Source organism: Balaenoptera borealis, assembly GCF_965194805.1.
Source record: "Balaenoptera borealis genome assembly, chromosome: 11".
In the NCBI taxonomy this organism is placed as follows: Eukaryota; Metazoa; Chordata; class Mammalia; order Artiodactyla; family Balaenopteridae; genus Balaenoptera; species Balaenoptera borealis.
In genome coordinates this window covers 16,288,362-16,306,467 of record NC_138868.1, presented here as the reverse complement: position 1 = coordinate 16,306,467, position 18,106 = coordinate 16,288,362, and the positions used below count along the sequence as shown (strand labels likewise).

The 18,106-nt window shown below is 55.2% G+C and overlaps 1 protein-coding gene across 4 annotated transcripts in view; it reads left to right on the top strand.

Moving 5' to 3' along the window:
* Nucleotides 1–18,106, top strand: part of CD82 (CD82 molecule) — a 50,947-nt gene that overhangs the window by 12,725 nt on the left and 20,116 nt on the right. For 3 of the 4 annotated variants that reach the window (XM_082342936.1, XM_082342935.1, XM_082342937.1), the window contains exon 2: nucleotides 14,012–14,094. In XM_082342936.1, coding sequence (XP_082199062.1) covers nucleotides 14,032–14,094 — 63 coding nt within the window. In that variant the 5' untranslated portion in view covers nucleotides 14,012–14,031. Of the gene's footprint in view, nucleotides 1–13,963; nucleotides 14,095–18,106 lie in introns of all 4 variants that reach the window. The other variant, XM_082342938.1, reaches the window with a different exon arrangement.

Sequence of the window (18,106 nt, the reverse complement as noted above, 5' to 3'; positions counted from 1 at the left end):
TTCCCTTTATTGTGCTAGAGCATTCTGATTCCTCAAGCCTATCTCCTCCCTATAAGGTAGGAGTGAATTGTTGTCATCCCAGAGAGGGGAAAGGACTTTTCAAAGCCCACAGTGGGGACTCACGACCTCTCTACTCAGCCCTGTACCCCAGCCCTCAGTGGGTGCTTGTATTCTTGGCTGAATTTTGCTGTAGGCGTGCCCCTGGAGTTGGGAGTGGGAAGTGGGCTGAGAGGAGGCGAGGGTGGCGGAGTCCTAGGTCTCCAGGGTGGCGGGGGCAGTATCCCTGCTTCTGGGGCTGGCATAGGGACTATCCCCATTGCTGAGGGGGGGAAGCTGAGGTTTACGGGAGAGGAATGAGTTAGTGAGGACCTGGCTGGGCTTTGCTCTTTCCTCCCCAGGGCTTGAGTTGGGGGGATTCCATGGGGCTGTTTGGGACCTGGGTGCTCCTTGTGGCTTAGGCGCTGCGGGCTGAGGTCAAGTCCCTCGCCCTGCCTCAGCTCCCTTAGGGCCTGGGAGTGACTCCAGCACCTTTCTGGTGATAAAGACCCAGCCTGCTCAGGAGTCTCCAGAGGGGTGTGTGTGTGCGTGTGTGTGTGTGGGTGGGTGTGTTTGTCCGGGCACCGCTTGGCACTCCCAGAATCTGGGGGAGGCCAAGGCTAAGAAGAATGGTCTGGGGAGGGGATGGGCCATTGTTGAAGACTGGGAGGGTGGTGAGCACCCAGGGCGGGCTGCGGGGCGGAGCTGGGCTGGCTCCCAGGGTGGGGTCCTGCCTGGGCCAGCAAGGCCTGCACGCCAGGTGAGCTTTTGCTTCAGGCCCCCCCCCCCCCGGGGGCTTCCCATGGAGACCAGAGAGAGGGCCTGAGGTCTGTGGGCTGGAGCCCTGTCTGCACGGGAGGCTCCCTCCACCTGGGATCTGTCTGTCCTTCTCTGCCTGCCATTCTCTGCCTCTCTCCCCTCACCTCTGCCTGCCATTCTCTGCCTCTCTCCCCTCATCTCTGCCTCTGCCTCTCTCCCCTCATCTCTGCCTCTGCACCTCTCACTCTCCCCTGCCTCTCTTTTTACCTGCCCCACAACCAATGCCCCCATCAGTCTCCCATGCCTCTGAAGCCAGAGCATCTCTGGAGGGTGTAGCAGGTGTTGAGGCCCAAGGCCACCCTGGCTGAGCCCAGTCTAGGGGAGCTGGAGCCGTCCCAGCCCTGCTCCCTAGCAATCCCTGAGGACCCAAGAGGCCCAGGGAGCCCTGGACGGGGAGCCCTGACAGGCTGTGCTGGTCTCCTCTGTGACCCGCTTTCCTGCCCCAACTGCCAGGTGTCTGGGTGGGTTAAATGGCCGCCGCCCTGCCTGGGAACTGGGGGCTTGGGCTCTACCTGCCATGTGGGAGGTGCAGCCCTTCCTCCCAGCCCCGGAGGGCCTGGACCCCTGCAGCTGACTGTGGAAGTGGGGCCCCCGGGCCACCCCTTCCTGGAGCCAGGTGCCCACCACGGGGAGGGCTGGCTGTGCTGGAGTCCGGGCCCTGTGTCTGGAGTGAGTGCCCTGGACGCTCTGGATGGTCTGAGGCCCTCAGGACGTGAGAGGGAGAGACCTGAGAGCTGGTCTCAGAAACAGGGAGAGACGGGCAGAGGGGAAGGCTGGAGGAAGCCACCAACAGAGAGAGGGACAGATACAGAGGGGAAGAGACTGGTGAGGCGGAGGGACTGAAGGACAGAGCGGGGAGGGCCCAGAGGCCCTGCACTGCCCCCTCCTCCCCTGGCCGAGCGGCCTCTAGCTGGGTCTCAGGTGGAAGACCCCCCTCTACCCCCTACCCTGCACCTCCAAATTCTTGGAGTTACAGACCTGCCCTTGCCCTCCTCACTCTCCATCTTTTCTGTGTTTTCCCCCCAGGACCCATGAGAGAAAACGTACCTGTGTATACCTGTGTGTGCAGCACTTTGCCTTTACTGTGTCTCACTCACCTCCCTCTCTGTCTCTGTCTCTCTCTCATCAAATATCCCCAAAGCCAAAATAGCTCTTAAGCCTAGGAAGGTGCTGAGAACTACAGCTTGGGAAGTAGGAAGTATTAGCCCATTTTACAGATGAGGGAACTGAGGCTCAGAAAAGTTAAGTGACAGTGATGGGTAGACAGAGCCAGGGTTTGAACCCACATCCGTCCAATGCCCACCCTAACTACTCATGCCAAGATGATTGGGGCTGCCATATAGTGCTCCATGAGCGTCTGTGTAGGAGAATGCTCCGGGAAGGCTGCTTGGAGGAGGTGGCATCTCAGTGGCCCCATCTCTTCCTTCCTGAGCCCAGGGTCTGGAGGGTGTGTGCTGTGACTGCTGCCATGTGAGGTCCCTGATTAGAGCCCCCCTCCTTCTCCCTAATCACCCTGCCACCCTGCCGAGGGCCCACACCCAGCTCCCAGCCTCCCCACACCCAGCTCCCAGCCTCCATCTCCGCCGCCCTAACCCAGAGGGTAACCCTTTCTTAGCCACCTGCGCCCAGCTGTCCAGGCCCTGGGATGGGTGTGTGAGCTGGTCCCTGATGCCTAGTGCTTCCCCAGAGTGTCTTCAGTTGGCTGGGTCCGGAGGCTGGGCTGTGAAACCCAGTTAATGTAGGTTGGGCCTTGGTGAGGTTATTTTAATTACCTATTGTTTATAACTTCATTTCTGCAGGCAGTGCAGCATGACAGTAATGCTCAGGGGCTCTGGGTCAGGTTTTGGGGTTCAGCTCCCAGCCCTGTGGTCTGTGTAACCATGGGCAAATCCCTTCACCCTGAGTCTCAGTTTCTTCAACTGTGAAATGGGGTTAAAAGCAGTGCTTACCTCATAGGGTCATTGCAAGGATAAAGTAAGCCATGTGAAGCGCTTAGCACAATCTCTGGCAAATAGTAACTGCAAAAACATTAGCTTTTGTTGTTATCAATACTGAGGGCTGTGTTCTAAAGAGCCCATCCTGTCCCACAGAGGAAGAGCTGGAGGCGGGGTAGAATCACCGTGCTGCTTTATGATGATGCTGGTGTGTAATTGCTTACTTTCCTGTCTCTGCCTTCTCCGGACTGAGCACTCCCTGAGGGCAGGGGTGGGTTTCATCCATCCACTTCCTATGTCCAGCTCCGGGCCCAGCCAGAGTTGGGGGTCAAAGAACTGCATTGATTGAGGACGGAAACGGAGCAGAGATGGCCTCTTGGGAGCCCTCTGGGAGGGCAGCCCCTCAGGCCTTCTGACCCATGAGTGGTTCTGGGGGGAGGCTTGCTGCCCCCTTGAGGTCGCCTCTGAGCGTTAGGCCTGGGTTCACTCACATCCTGGTGGTTCAGCCTGGCCCTCTGCACCCACCGCTGCCATAGCTGGCTGGTGTAGGGTAAGAGTTCCACAACCCCTGTGTGCTTGTTACACCTGCGGACACCTGGCCCCACTCCTGGGTACTCTGATTCTATGGGCTTTGATGCTGGGTGACCCCATGTGAGAAGGCTTGGCAGTAAGGAGCAGTATCACAAAGCAGGTAGGACATTGGACTCCAGAGTCAGAGGGTCTGGAGGACAAAGTTCAGCTCGGCCACTGTCCTCCATGTGACTGGAGCAAGTGCCACCACCTTCCTGAGCCCCAGACACCCTGCTTGTAAAACAGAGATGATAAAGCAATTATACTTCAATAAAGATGTTAAACAAACAAACAAACAAACAAACAAACAAAAAACAGAGATGATGAAGCCATGCTCTCCACATGGCAGGGGGATGTGGGGTTAAATAAGATAAGATCTGTGAAGCACCGCTCACATGGGGATGCTTTCGTTAACATTCATTTCATCAGTCCTCCCTCTGCCTGACATCTATTTCAAGTTCTTGGGTGTCGATAACTTTCCAGGGTCAGTTTGTAGGAATCTTTGTGTGTCCCACATCTTAAGGGAGAGTCTTTATGCATACCCTCCTCCTGCCATGTAAGGAAGGGACTCTTTGCCTAACACGACCTCTTCCCAGAGACTCCTGCCTCTGTCATGCTTGCTTTCTAGGGTTTGGCAAGCTGATTCCACCATCTTCCTGGACAAGCCTTGATATCCCCATTTTACAGATAAGGACACTGAGGCTCAGGGGGGTAGGCAGCTTGCCAAAGGTTACACAGCTCTGTGAAATGGGATTAGAATTTAGGTCTCTCTCAATTCAAAGTGCATACTATGAACTGGTTCATTATTCTCCCTCCCACCACGGGGCTGGGGAGGGGTCCTCAAAAGGTAGTTGACCCCTGAGAGCCCACCTGGCAATCTGGGTCTTCTTGTTAGGGCCCCTAGACTGTGGGGCTCCTGGGCAGCCTCTCATGTAGTCCTAAATATCCCTCTAACTTAGGGCTTCCCAACTGATGTGCCCGAATGGCTGGTTATCTCCTCAGCCCTGGGAATAGAACTCTGGGCGGGTCACCTCAGACCAGGCTCAGTGTTGTCTGTCCACATCAGGGTGCTGAACAAATATGTGTACTTCTCTACATGTATCATGATGTGAAACATGTTGGAAAGTACTGATGTCTCTAACCAGTCCCCTCCTTGCCCTGTACAAATACACTCCCCAGAAGGGTGGGGATTCGTGGTCCTCTCTGGGCCTCAGTCTCTTCATCGTATAAATGGAGACTGAAGTAGGTGATGTCAAAGGCTTTTCTAGCACTGTGAATCTGAGTGTGCAAGCCTTAGAACCTGGGATTGGGAGGGAGCAGGGTTTGCATGGGGACCAAGCAGCCTGCAAAAAATAGGAAAGGGAGCCATGGAGAGGGAGAGGTCAGAGACTATGGCTCAACCTCAGCTCGAATCTTTGGCTGCATTGGGCCAAGTGGGGAAGCTGCAAGTTTCAAAGTGTCTGCTCTCCCCAAAACTGCACCCTCTGTCAGAGTGGCCCCTTCTCTATGCTGAAAGCCCTCTGGTCTCATTGCTTGGGTTTCAGAGAAAAGCAAGGAAGGACCACATCTGTTGGCCTCAGCAGCCAGTGAAGGAACAGTGTGGCCAAGATTGGTGGGGCTGATCTTTTCCTTCCTGACGGAAGCCAAGAGTCAGGCCTCAGAGCTGGGGTAAGATGGGGTGTCAGGCAAGCAGACTGAGGTGTGGCAGGGTGAGGCGGGTGGGCTCCACCATTGACCTCATTCATTTTGGCAGCAGGTGAAGAGAAAGGAGCTCTCGTCTCAGGTCAGACCTAAAGTTCAATCAGGGCTTAGCCACTTACTTGTGTGACCTTAGGCAAGTCACTGAACCTGAGTCTCAGTTTCTTCATCTGCTAAATAGGGTAGTAATATCTCAGGGGGTTGTTACAGAGATTAAATGAGAGACCGTGGGAATGGCATTATACAAATGAAAAAGTGCTGTCACTCTACTGCCATAGTCTGGCCAGGGTGGCTGGTGGCCTGCATTCCTCTGCTACCCCTGGCCTCCTTCCCCCAAATGTCAGGGGTCAGTCCCAGCTTCAGGCTGTTAAGGTCCTCAGGAGAACAGGAGCCTGTCACACCGGCACATGGGATCATGTGACGGGGCTGTCCTTCATTGCTCCTTGGGTTCGGCATCTGTAAGACAAACAGGAGGCCTTGGGCTCTAAAATCCTGGGATTCCTGGGGAGGTCTGATCTGGATGTGTTTGTCCCACGCCATGGTGTTGGTGGTGGTGGGGTTTGCTCACTTGCGTTGTGAGCAGCTGACAGTGCCCCCAGAGCTCTTTATTCGCCCCATCTCAGTCCTCCAACAACCCTACGAGACAGGGGTTCCTGCTAGTATCCCCATGTTAGAGATGAGACGTTGGCCTCAGGGAGATTCAGTAACTCCCTTGCTTAAGGTCACACAAGAGGAAGCAGAGCTGGGATTCAAACCTAAGTCTTGAAGGAAATGTGAGATCCTAATCATGCTTTATGGCCTCCTGATTTTCTGGTTGCCAGGGTAAGAGCTTTTTTTTTTTTTTTTTTTTTATGTTTGGTTGCGTTGGGTCTTTCATTGCTGCACGCGCGGGCTTTCTCTAGTTGCGGCGAGCAGGGGCTACTCTTCGTTGTGGTGCATGGGCTTCTTATCGCGGTGGCTTCTCTTGTTGCGGAGCACGGGCCCTAGGTGCACAGGCTTCAGTAGTTGTGGCACGCAGGCTTAGTAGTTGTGGCGCACGGGCTTAGTTGCTCCGTGGCATGTGGGATCTTCCCTGACCAGGACTCGAACCCATGTCCCTTGCATTTGCAGGCAGATTCTTAACCACTGTGCCACCAGGGAAGTCCCGGGTAACAGCTTTTTATTTTTATTTTTCTGTTTTAACAACAAGGGGAAAAGGTAAGACCCAAGATTGAAAAATAAGGTAGTAGGGAGGTCAAAAAGCCAGCCCCTGGAGTCAGCATGGGTTTCAGGAAACACATCACCTGTCACACATGAAAACAAACACAGCCACCTGTGACCAGTCTCTTTTCATGGGCAATCGGGACAAAGTCCAGAGAACTGCAGAGCTGGGTGGCCAAGAACCAGCTTGCAGGTGGAGTGTCTGCTGACAGGCAGGTTTCCAGAGTAGACAGCCAGGCCAGGCTTTCTCACTCCACTTTCTATCCAAGCTGACTGAGCTCCCACGGATCAGTTGTCTGACTCACCAAACTGGCTGGACGTCCAGGTCTCAGGCAGGCCCCTGAGGCACAGCCCAGAGGCTCAGGGACAGAGGCCCCGCCCTTGTGGAGGGCAGAGGCCTCCTTCCTTAGGTGGCCCAGCCCTGCCCTGTTTCACCCCACCCCCCTTGCCTGAGAGCAGCAGTAGTTACTCTCTGGCACAGAAGCCTTCAGGCTAGGCATGTATCTGGAGGCTGGATCTAGGCCCCCAGAGGGCTTCAGACTGTTGGTCAGGAAATCAGCAACTTCCGGATAATAATCATCATCATCATAATTGGTGGCTTTTACTTGACACTTACTAGGTGCCAGGCATTTTATGGATACTAACTCATGTAAGCCTCACCATAGCCCATTATTAAGTCCATTTTACCGGTGGGAAAGTTGAGGCAGAGGGGTGAATTGATTGCCCAAAGCCGCACAGCTGGTAAGATGTGGCAGATTTGGCATCTTCAGGCAGAGAGAGTGGGAGGAGGGGGCCAGGGTGCCAGCATGGATCGAGCCCTACTATGTGCTAGCCTGATTACAGTTCACCTTCACACCTGTGAGGGGTGGGTGGGTTTAGTCTCCCCATTCACTGATAAGGAGGCAGCTCTGTAGGTTACGTGGCCCATATGTAGCAGGTCCAGGGGTGGGAACCAAGGGCTGCTGTGTGACTCTGAGTCCAGTTCTCCTTAAATCTCTATGCGGAAGGCCCGGTGAGCTGGGGCAGGACAGCAGATGGAAAGAGAAAAGCCTGGACCAGGAATCTGCAGGTCCTCCACTGTGTGCGCAACCCTGATTTTGCTCTGTGACCTGTGGTCTCCTGCTTTCTCTGGCCCCTCTGAGAAATGCAATGATCTCAAAAGTCTTCTACACAGCGGGATATTGCTCTCTGGTGAATGATGCCAGAAATGTGCCTTCCGGAAGTGGAGGATGGAGCAGAGGTACAGGAAGCTTCATGTGAGATTCTCCCCGGCCAGGACCTGCTGCACCAGGGACCCCAGGCCTTCCTGCCTCCCACTCAGAGCCGAGGGACCAGGCCATGCTGGGTCTCAATACATGAGAATCCCCTGGGAAGCTTAAAAAAAAACCCCAATGCCCAGGCTGCACCCCAGGCCAATTAAATCAGGATCTCAGGGGCTTGGGGGAGGGGATTGGCGGGGCAGGCACCAGCACAGTTTAGAGCTCTCCGGATAATTCTAATGTATGGCCAAGGCTGGGGGCCACTGCTCTAAAGCAACTGGGAGATGGGGAAAGTAAGTCCTGGCTTTCCAGGGTTAGTGACCCCCTGAAACCGGATGAAAGCATGTACCTGCCTGTCTTCATGCATCTTTATAGAGAGAGCGTTCATGGCTTCTATCAGGCTTTTCTGACCCAGAGGAGATTAAAATCCAGTCCTGGGAGGAAGCAACCCCCTCCCCACAAGCCAGTGATGTCAGTTTTAAGGCCCAGAAACCTCCAGTTGCAGGATCAAAGTTGTTTTTTCTTACCTCCTCTAAGAAACCTTTCCTGACCTCCCCAGACTCCCCTTTCTGTTCCTTCTTCCTGCAAATACACATCCAGGGTTCACCACGTGCTAGGCACTGTCCTAGGCTCTGGGGTACGGGGCAAATGAGGCAGACGCAGCCCCTCCCCTGAAGGAACCATATTCTAATGGGGGCTCCGGATACCCCAGGGGACCAGTAGGATGACTGCAATGAGCAGGGTCATGTGACAGGCCCAGGTGTCAAAGCTGTTCCTCCTTAGGGTCGTCAGGGAAGCCACCCATACCCAGGAGTCTGATGACTTGCCTAGGGCAAGGACAGGCGGCTGTGCATGGGCATATTTTGGTTCTAACGCGCAGCTAGAGTTGAGGCCTGCTGTATAGATCAGTTGTTCGGGTAGGGCCTCCGGGAGGAGTAGCTCAGTCTACTTACAGGAAGGGAAGGAGCCAGCCAGGGGCTTTGGGGGAAGAGTGTTCCTGGCAGAGGAACCGTGAGGGCAAAGGCGCTCAGGTGGGCAGGGGCCTGGTGTACAGAACAACAAGAAAGAGCGGCCTTAGGGATGAAGGTGGGATGGGGAGGACGGAGGTGCTGAGGACCGAGGAGGGGCAGGGCCCCGCTGGCCCCATAAGAGTCTGGATTTTATAGCAAAGTGTCAGCTACATCACCATTGGAGGGTTGCAGGCAAGGGAGTGACAAGATCTAGTTTGCATTTTTCAAAGAGCTCTCCCTGCAGTGTGCATAACAGCTTGGCAAGGGCAGGGGTGGAGCCTGTGACCAATCAGGGAGCTGCACTGGCCCAGGGGGGAGGTGAGGCATGGGGCCGGGAGAGGTGGTGGATTGGAGGAGACGCATCTGGGCTGTGGGATGAGGGGAATGAGGAAGAGACCCGAGCATGGCTCTTAGGTGCTGGGTCGGAGCCAGCTGGTGGGTCGAAGGGCCGTGCATCTCCTCGCCTCCTCTGAATCCTGCAGCGCGTGGAGTCCAGGAGCCCTGGCCCCCAAGGGACCCTCAAGAGCCTAATATGTATTCCACGTGATGTTAGGCTGTTGAGTGAAAGATGGTTTTAAGTCAGCAGTGTTTACTGCCAGGTGTCTTGGAGACACTAAGCGCCTAATGTACAGTGACTCCCGGGGAGAATTGGCGCTCCACAAACTTGGTGACAGCAAAGACTCTTGTTCTTAAGGGCATGTCTTCTAGGACTTGTGTTCTGAAGAACTACTCTGGAAAATGCTGCTGCTCTGGTCCCAGCCTGCTGTTTGACCGTTGAGGAGGCAGGTCCGGGGCGGGGGGCGGGGAGGTCCGGGGACAGTCCGGGGACAGTCACCTGTGCTGGGTCTCAAACAGCACATCCCATCAGAGCAGGCGCCGAGCACGAACCTCTGGACTCTGGCTCTAGAGGGGCTGCACCACTGCACCACTTGGTTTCCCCAAGGCTATTCAGGGACACCCAGGTTCTGGGGTCAGGCTGGAGGGCTCCTCCCCCAACCTCAAGTGAAGGATAAACCAACCTCCTACTCTGCAGGGGTGAACTCACAGAGCCCCAACACAGACAAGAGGTTCTCTTAAAGAAGGGGTTCTTCCCCAGGGGCTCCGGGGAAGGCGAGGGAGCCGTGCTTGGGGGTCCTGGCACGCAGAGGTGGCTCAGAGTGCTCAGCCTACACATCCCCCACCCCTTGGGTGAAGACAGAAGGCTGAAAAGAGAGTCTCAGCTGATTTAGGGGCAGTGGATCTCAGACTCCCTTTGGGTGACTGAGCACTTGAAAGTCCTGGTGTTCTATGTGGAAGTTCCTTCCCCTCCCCTTCACCTCTCCATCTATCCACCCAACCATCCGTCCACTCATCCCTCCCTCCATCCACCCATCCCTTCATCACCCATCTATCCCTTCATCCATGTACTCATCCCTCCTTCTCTCCCTCCCTCCCTTCCTCCATCCATTCATCTAGTCTTTCATTCAGCAAATTTGTTGGGAGCCTACTTTGACCTCGTAAATAATACATAGTCTTTCCCCTCAAGCTATCACAGTCCACAGGGGAGATGGGCAAGTAAGTAGAAAATTACTGTGCAGCATCATGAGTTATAATAGTAACCTCCATTTATTGAAAACCTACTTCATGCCAGGCATTTTACCCACATTATCTAATCTAATCTCTGGGCAAATCTGCCAGAAAGGTTTTATTTTCCTCTTCTCACAGATGAGTTAGTTGAGGTTCAGAGAGGTTAAGTCACTTGTCCAAGGTCACACAGCTAGGAGGTGATAGAACATCACTCAAACCCAGGCAGTTTGATGCCAGAGCCCATCGCAGGAACTGCTCTAGTATCCAGTGCCATTGGAAGGAAGCAGAGGGGGAGGGCTCCTAACCAGCATGTGTGCTGGTGGGGAGCGTGTGGCCCTGATGGTGGTGACAAGGGTGGCTGGAGTAGGAGGTGTCCTGGAGGAGGTGGATGTCTGAGGTGTGTATTAAAGGATGAGCAGGAGTTAGCAAAATATTAGTAGTATAATAATTTCATTGTATAAACTGATTTGGCATAAAATTATATATTTGGTCAATTTAAATTGGAGTTGCTTAGAAATGGTCAGTTTACCTGCTATAGAGTATAACATAAAATCAGCACCTCCTTCCTACTGCTCACAGAGCTGTCAGTGACTGTTCCAGAACTTTCCAAATAAGATGTGCTTGCATCTCATTCCCTTGTTTTGTGGCTGTCCAGACATCCTCACAGGAAAGCATGGGCAGACCTTCCAGTATTTCTGTAAAGCACAATATTGGGAGACTCTCTCTTTGTTTAATTTCATGAGCAAGTGAAACGCTCACCCTTCACTCCTTCCACAAGTGCCGATAAAGACGCTTACCCAGCTCCAGCTCATCCAGCCCTGACTGTGCCAGGCGCTGATCTCACTTTTCTTTATAACACAGGGTTCAGTTGGGAAACGAGGCCCTGTGAGTCCTTGCTCTGTGGCTGTGCGTCGGCAGAGCTAGGATTCGAACCCTTGTCTAGGGATCCTGTGTCTTCTCTTTCCTGATTGTTCGATTCCTGCCACCCAGCTCATTCTCCCCCAAGATCCCGAGCTAATGGAAGTCCTGATCCTCGCCACCTTTTACAGACACTTGTGTGTGTACCATCTGATCCCCTGCCCCAGGGGCTGGCAAACTTCTTCCATAAAGGGCCAGGCAGTAAATGTTTTAGGCTTTGCGAGGCAGTGGTCTCTTGTCATAACCGGCCCACTCTGCCGTTGCCTGTGACAGCAGCTGTGGACAATACAGTTGGGTGCCAATACAACTTAACTTATTTATTTATTTTCCGTGTTACAAAATAGTCTTTTTATTTTTTCCCAACTATTTAAAAATGAAATATCTGTTCTTAGCTTGCAAGCCGTACAGAATAGAGGTGGTGGGTTGGATTTGATCCACAGGCCCCAACTGGCTAATCCCTGCCCTACACCAACCCTTATTCTTATTGCTGTGGATGAGGAGACTGAGGTTGAGGCCTCTCAGGGTGGGCGGGTGGAGCTAGAGCGTAACCCCAGGCCCTCTGAATCCGACTTTGGGGTCTCCTCGGGGCTTGGTGGTGGTTATGGGCTCCCTGAGGTTGATGCCAGCCCCCATCATGGGGCAACCTGGATACGTCGTCCCCAGACTGAGCTGACTCCCAGCCCTTCGTGGAACCGCCCATCTTCTGCCCAGTATGGAGAACACGTTCATCTCCTGCTCCCTGTTGCTGTGAGCGGGGAATGTCAACACTTGCGGGGCAGAAACACTTTGTATCCTGGATCTTGGCCAACAGGCCCTGGAGCCACCCACCCCAGGCTCTGATTCTCAGCCCCTTCTCTTCCCTCAGGTGATTCCCAGGTAGTCTCTGGGCCTGCCCTGATTGGCCAACCCACCTGCCAGTCATGGGGCTGCCTGGCCCCTGTGTTAGTGTCCGAACCCACCCAGCTGCCTCCTGGAGAGGAGGAGGCGGCCTAAGGGGCCAGGAGGACTGGGTCTGTCCTTGCTGGTCCATGTACCTGTGACCTTGGGCAAGCTCCTTCACCCCTCTGAGCTTTAGTTTGCTTGTAGGATGCTGAAGGGCTTTCTTTGCCCTACGCCTAGTACAATTTGTGTGAGTGACAAGAGGCCAGCGGGGTTGCCCGGAGAATCGGGAGATACCAGCCCAGCAGCCTCTGCCTCCTTGCCCACAAACCAGAGCTCCTTTGAGCAGTGACCTTGGTGCTCACCACCTACTCGGACAATGGAATCCCAGCCATCCCCAGAGACCCCTTTATACAGCCGTGGCCACTCCCCGGAAGGCAGCCCTTCACAGATCTTGACCTCGGGAGTTACCACTGCCTAACGAGCTTTGTTTCTCGGGCACGTTACCTCATCTCTCTCTGAGGCTGTCCCCCCATCCCATGCTCCCCAGGACAGGAAGACCTTCCTCACCTTCTGGGCAGGTCATGAGGATTAAAGGGATGACACGTGCCAGTGGCTGTCCAGAGCAGATGCTGTTGATGGGGAGGCCAGGTGTTCACTGTTGCCTAAGAACTGCCCCTTTCTGAGCACCCGCCACCCGGCAAGGCTGCTCTGGACACCCAGCCTGAGCGGAGGATGTGGGGGCCGCAGAGTGGAGACACTCCCTTGCCTGTGCAACGCTGCTGGCGGACATCAGTTGCCAAAGGACTGTTTCAACACTTCTCCAATTTCACAAGAATGCAGCCAGCGTCCCGCTCCTGGGGCACCCCGCTCAAATGCTGTGGTGGAGTTCTTCTGGGGAAATGATGATTTATCTATAAGCTGCTTGGGGCTGAGAGGCTCAAGCAGGTCCCTGATAGGAAAGAAAAACAGGCCTCCTCTGGTGAGAGACTCTTTCCTCTCTTGCTGTTTCGCTCCGCGCCAGTTTACGAAGAGCCTGTGGTTGTCAGGCGCTGCGCTGGGAGGGGAGAGAGGAAACAATAGCTCTCCTTCTTGTGGACCATCCCCAGCAGGCCTTCCTGGGGCCAGGCCTCGGTTCAGGATCTCAGATCGCTGGATCTTCTGACCCGGGGGGGTGGGGGGGAAGCCCTTGTTTTCTCCCCCTCTGGGCCTGGGGGAAGCCCCAGGTGGAGTTGCTGAGGCCGGACTTCCCTGGTTCTGAGTCACTGCTGTCCCCGCATTTCTCAGACCCAGGCCTTGGACCCTGGAGCCTGGATGAGTGTTCAGTCTCATCTCCCCACGTAGCACTTGAATCCCCCATAAGTCTTCGGTCAGATGTTGCTTCCATGCCACTTGTGACGGGGTGCTCTTATCCAGGCAGTCTTTTCCTTCGTTGGAGGCTTTGCTTCATGCTGTGCCCCAATCTCCCCCTTAACTCCCCTACCCCGGTCACTGGAGGTATAAAGTCGAAGCTGGGCTCCCACTTGGCAAAAATGATACGAGAAGGGTGAGGGGACCTCCGTGTGGACAGGGGAGAGTCACAAGGCTTAGGACTGCCGTTCACCCTTGCAGGAGGAAGAAGGGATAAAGCCCATGCCTTGGGCCCTCCGTTCCCTCTACTCAGTGGCCTGCTTCTCCCCACCCCCCAGCCCAGCTCTGCCCACACAGCTGCCCCAGTCCAGCTGTCTCGGCCCCAGCTGCCTGTGCTGGCTCCCTTAGCCCCGTGGGACCTGAGGGCCGTGGCCATTCCTGGGTTTTCTGGCCTCAGGGAGCCTGAGGGTCTCCTCCATAATTTTCCTCTAGGCTGAGCCCTGGTGGAGTGGCTGACCCGGACCCCAGCTGCCACCTACCACCCACACCCTGCTGCATGGCTTTGGGTCAGTCATCTAAGCTCTCTGGGCTTAGATCAGGTCCCCTGAAACAGGACCTGACCTTAGTACCTACCTCATGAGGTTGTTGGGAGGGTGAGCTGGGATGATTTGGGGCCGGTGGGTCTGGGGTACCCACCAGCATCGATTCCCTCTCCTCCCCCCAGCCCCCAGCCAGGTCCTGCCCTGCTCTGACCGACCTGCCTTCTCCCCAGGGAGCTCCTGGACCAGCACGATGGGGTCAGCCTGTATCAAAGTCACCAAGTACTTCCTCTTCCTCTTCAACTTGCTCTTCTTTGTAAGTATGACCCGTGCTACCCAGATGCCTCCAAAAGAGATGCTCCTCCCGGGCACGTCCCAGTCCAAGACCCTCCAGCCTGGGGATGATGGTGGGGTGTGGCTGGGGTCAAGGGGCTGAGGCCAGACTGTTGGACATGGAAGCAGGTGGGAGCGGTGAGGAGATTCCCAGCGTTCCCAGCTGGCTGGATGGCAGAGCACTGGATGGCTCCCCCAGCCTTCCCCCCTCCTGGAGCGCCGAGGCCGCAGCACCCGGGCTATCAGGGCCGGAGGTGGAGGTGGGCGTGGGGAGAGGAGAACCCCCGGGGCATCCCCTGACTCCTCATCAGGAAGTTGTAGGGGGAGCCTCTGGGATCTTTCTCATCCTATCCCGACTCCCCATCCTCCTCCGCCGGCTCTGAAGAATTTGCCTGTTACAGGTCTGGGTCTCAACTGCCCCCATCACACTCCCGCCTACACAGTGGGGGGTGTCCCTCGAGCTCCCAGAGGGTGGGCAAGAGGAGGCTGGGCTCTGGGCCAGGGTGAGGACACAGTGGCCCTTCCCCAGACCCATCCTGGCAGGCCTCACCCGGTCATGAGCCCCGGGGCCGCCCAGCTATAAGCTCTGTGCACATCTGGAGCTGCTTTTCCTGGGGCCCCAATTTTCCTCTCTGGTTTGGCAAGGCAGACTCCTGCCTTGGAGTTGCCAAGATGATGGAATGAGTGTGTGTGTGTGTGTGAGATATATGTGTGTGAGTATATGTGAGGTTATGTGTGAGTGTGTGTGTGTGTGTATGTGTGAGTGTATATGGGTGTGGGGGTGTGAGCGAGTGTGTGTGTGAGTGTATGAGTGTGCATGTGTGTGAGTGTGTGTGATGGGGGTGGGGCTGTGGGGAGAGTGGCCTGGAGAGACCTTCAAAGGAGTGCTGCTGGGGACTGTGGCCTCTCATGGTGTTGGTTCACCCTATACTGTTAAAAACATCAGATTTTTTAATAGGATATTTATTATGATTCAATTTTATTTTTAAAAATGTACACATACATGAATATTTTTGAGAGGAGAAGAAAATACCTCCGAATGTTAGTGTTGGGATTCCTGGGAATTTGGGTTTTATTCTTTTTGCTTCTGTGCAGTTTCCAAATTTTCTACAACAGACATGAGTTTCTCGTAAAAAAAAAAAGTTTTACATTACAAGTTACATAGGATTATAGAAAGTTTGGAAAATAAAGAATCTAAACTCCCTCTCATAACTTTAACCCAACACACGGATACTTACAAGTATGTTCCTGGCACACACAAGTACACCCACGTGCACACACACACACACACACACACGCACATGCACGTGGACAGCCCTGTTGTTGCTTGCCCTACTGGTCGTCCACCTTGGCTCCGGCCCCAGCTCCCCCCTCAAGGACGGCGCTGGGGCCCCACTGCAGCTCTGGCCCTCCACTGACGGCAGCCGGGCCTGGGCACCTGGGTTTCCCAGCTTGGAGGTCAGGTCCCTCCCAGCTGGGCCAGGCTTCTGGAGAAAAGCGGCTGCCCACACAGGCATGCCTTTCCTGGCAGGCACTTGGCTCCCAGGCTGAAGTCCAGCTTTAAGGGCCAGCTGGCCAGGGTGGGGTGGGGAGCGTGGGAGCCCTGTGGTTCTGTCCCTGGGGCTCTAGGGACTGGAGGGAGGAGTCTGGGCTATAGCCTAGGAGGTGGCAGGGCTTGGGGTTCAAGGGCACAGACACCCCCTCTCCTCCCATGCAGTGAGAGGGAGGGAGGTAGAGACTTCATGGAGAAAGGGAGAGGGGTTGATGGTTTGGGGCCAAGGTGTCCCTTCCTCTCCCAGTCTCCCCTATGGAGCCGGAGCCTAGAAGAGCTTCCCTTGGACCCGAGCTCTGGGGACTGGTCTCGCTTGGCCTCCTCCCAGCCACTCCAGGGCCCTGGGGGGCAGGTGTTCACTCCCTGTGTGCTGGGGCCCAGGACGGGGCCTATCATGATGGTGGTGGAGGGGATGTAGTGGGGGAGAGGGGAAGCTTTTATTACAGGAGGGTGAGAGGGAAAGGAGAGAGTGAGAGGAGACTGTGTGTGTGTGTGTGTGTGTGTGTTCATTCACAAATACTTATCCACCAAATGTGTATTTGACACCCCTGTGTATTCAGACCCCGTCCTGGGTGCCAGCTAGACATTCACCAGCAGAAGAGCCGTGACTTCTTCACTCACAGGGCTTATGTTCTGGGGGGTGATGGGCTTCGATCAAATGCTTACTCAAATGGATGATAAAATTGCAGTTGTAGGAGGTCCTGGGAATGAAGGATATGGCCCCTAAGAGAGAGCAGATAATAAGGCACTTGACCTTGTCAGGGTGGTCAGCAAGAGCTGCCTGGAGTTATGCGTGAGGCTGGGGAGAGCGGGGTCCCAGCGGCAGGAGCGGAAGTCCAGCACAGGGGGAGTGGGCCAGACCGTGCCTCTCCGGGGCTTGGGCCGCGTAGCCCTTCCAGGAAGGATCTGGGTCTTTGTTTCATGCACAGTGGGAGGCGGTTACATGATTGAACTCGTGGTCTGGCAGAATCACTCTGGTTGCCGTGTGTGCTCATGCATGCGCTCAGGTACACATGTACATCCTCGCCTTCACTCCCTCCGGACCCCAAACTCCCCAGAAAATTGCCCTGTTGTCAGCTTTTCTCAGATCCTAGGAGACTCTGAGGCCATGGCTGCCGTGGCCGTTCTGGGGGTAGGACGCTGGCTGTGAGACTCCTGGCTCCTGTCGGGAGATTCTGGTGGGTCTGGGGGGCGGTGTTAATGTGGGGTGTGTCCCGCGGCCCCAGTCGTGGTTCACAGAGAAAGGGGGTTTCGGGGTTCCTCCCCGAGTCTGGTCGGCCCTCTGCCCTGGCCTCGTTTCTGGCTGACCCTTGGCCTGGCGCTGATCCAGCCGTACCTGGTGCTCAGGCCACAGTCATCAGACGTGCAGGGGAGCTGAAATGGCAGCGCCAGGTACTTCGCTCCCTGGGTTCCAGGAGGCGAGCCGAAGAGCTTGGCCGGGCAGTCTGGGATTTTACTCTCTTTGGGATTATATTTGCCTGGAGGGAATTTTCTGCCCTGTCTTGAATTCTCTACTTGGGAGGACTGTTCTCCCTGCAGCCCTGCCCCGTGAGCGCAGGAGGTGAGCAGACAGGGGCTCCGCCACGTGGGTCTGAGGTGGCAGGGGCAGACCACGGGCCAGCTGTGCTGTGAGGTGTGAGGCTGGGGTGAGCAGGGGTTCAGGAGTCTTTGGGAACCTAACTGCCAGGTCCTGTAAAGCCCACCTTCCTCCCAGCAAGCTGTGTGGTCTGAGGTGCCCCCACATGTGGGTGGGCACTTCCTCTCCCCAGGGACTGGCTTTCTAGGCTAAGGCCCGGGACAGACCCGAAGTATCCCTGCAGCTGATGTGCCACCATCTGGCGTAGCTGTATAGTCAGACCTGACTTGGAGCCCCTGATGAGTGAATTGGGTGACCTCGGGTGAGGTTAGGACCTCAGTTTCCCCATCTGTCAAGTGAGGACAATAACAGGGCCCATCTGACAAGGAGAGAGGAGAGGACAAGTGAGTTGCTGGGGACAAATGCGGGGAGGTCCTCGTGCCTTCCTCTTCCTTGTCGTCAGCTGCTGTCGTCTTTAAGGAACCTGGGCCAGGGTGAGGCGAGTGAGGCACTCACTTTGGGATCAGAAACAGCACGGCACTGCATCACATCGGGGCCCCGCTCCTTTTCAAAAGGAAAAATCAGGAACACCAAGCCTGTCTTTATGTAAAAGCTTGATATTTTGTTCATCATGATGGATTTTTTTTCCCCATTAATTTTCATTTCTTAAAAATGATTGCTATAAACTCATTTATCTTGGTTCCTGAGTGTTTTTGGTGTCCCCTGAATTTTCACATGTGAGGCAAATGCCCCATTCACCTTACCCAGCGTCCCAGCTCTGGTTTTTAAGATCTATAGAGCAAGGCTGATAAACCCCTGGGACCGAGCGGCTCATCCCAGGCTGAGGGCTTTATCAGTAGCTGCTGC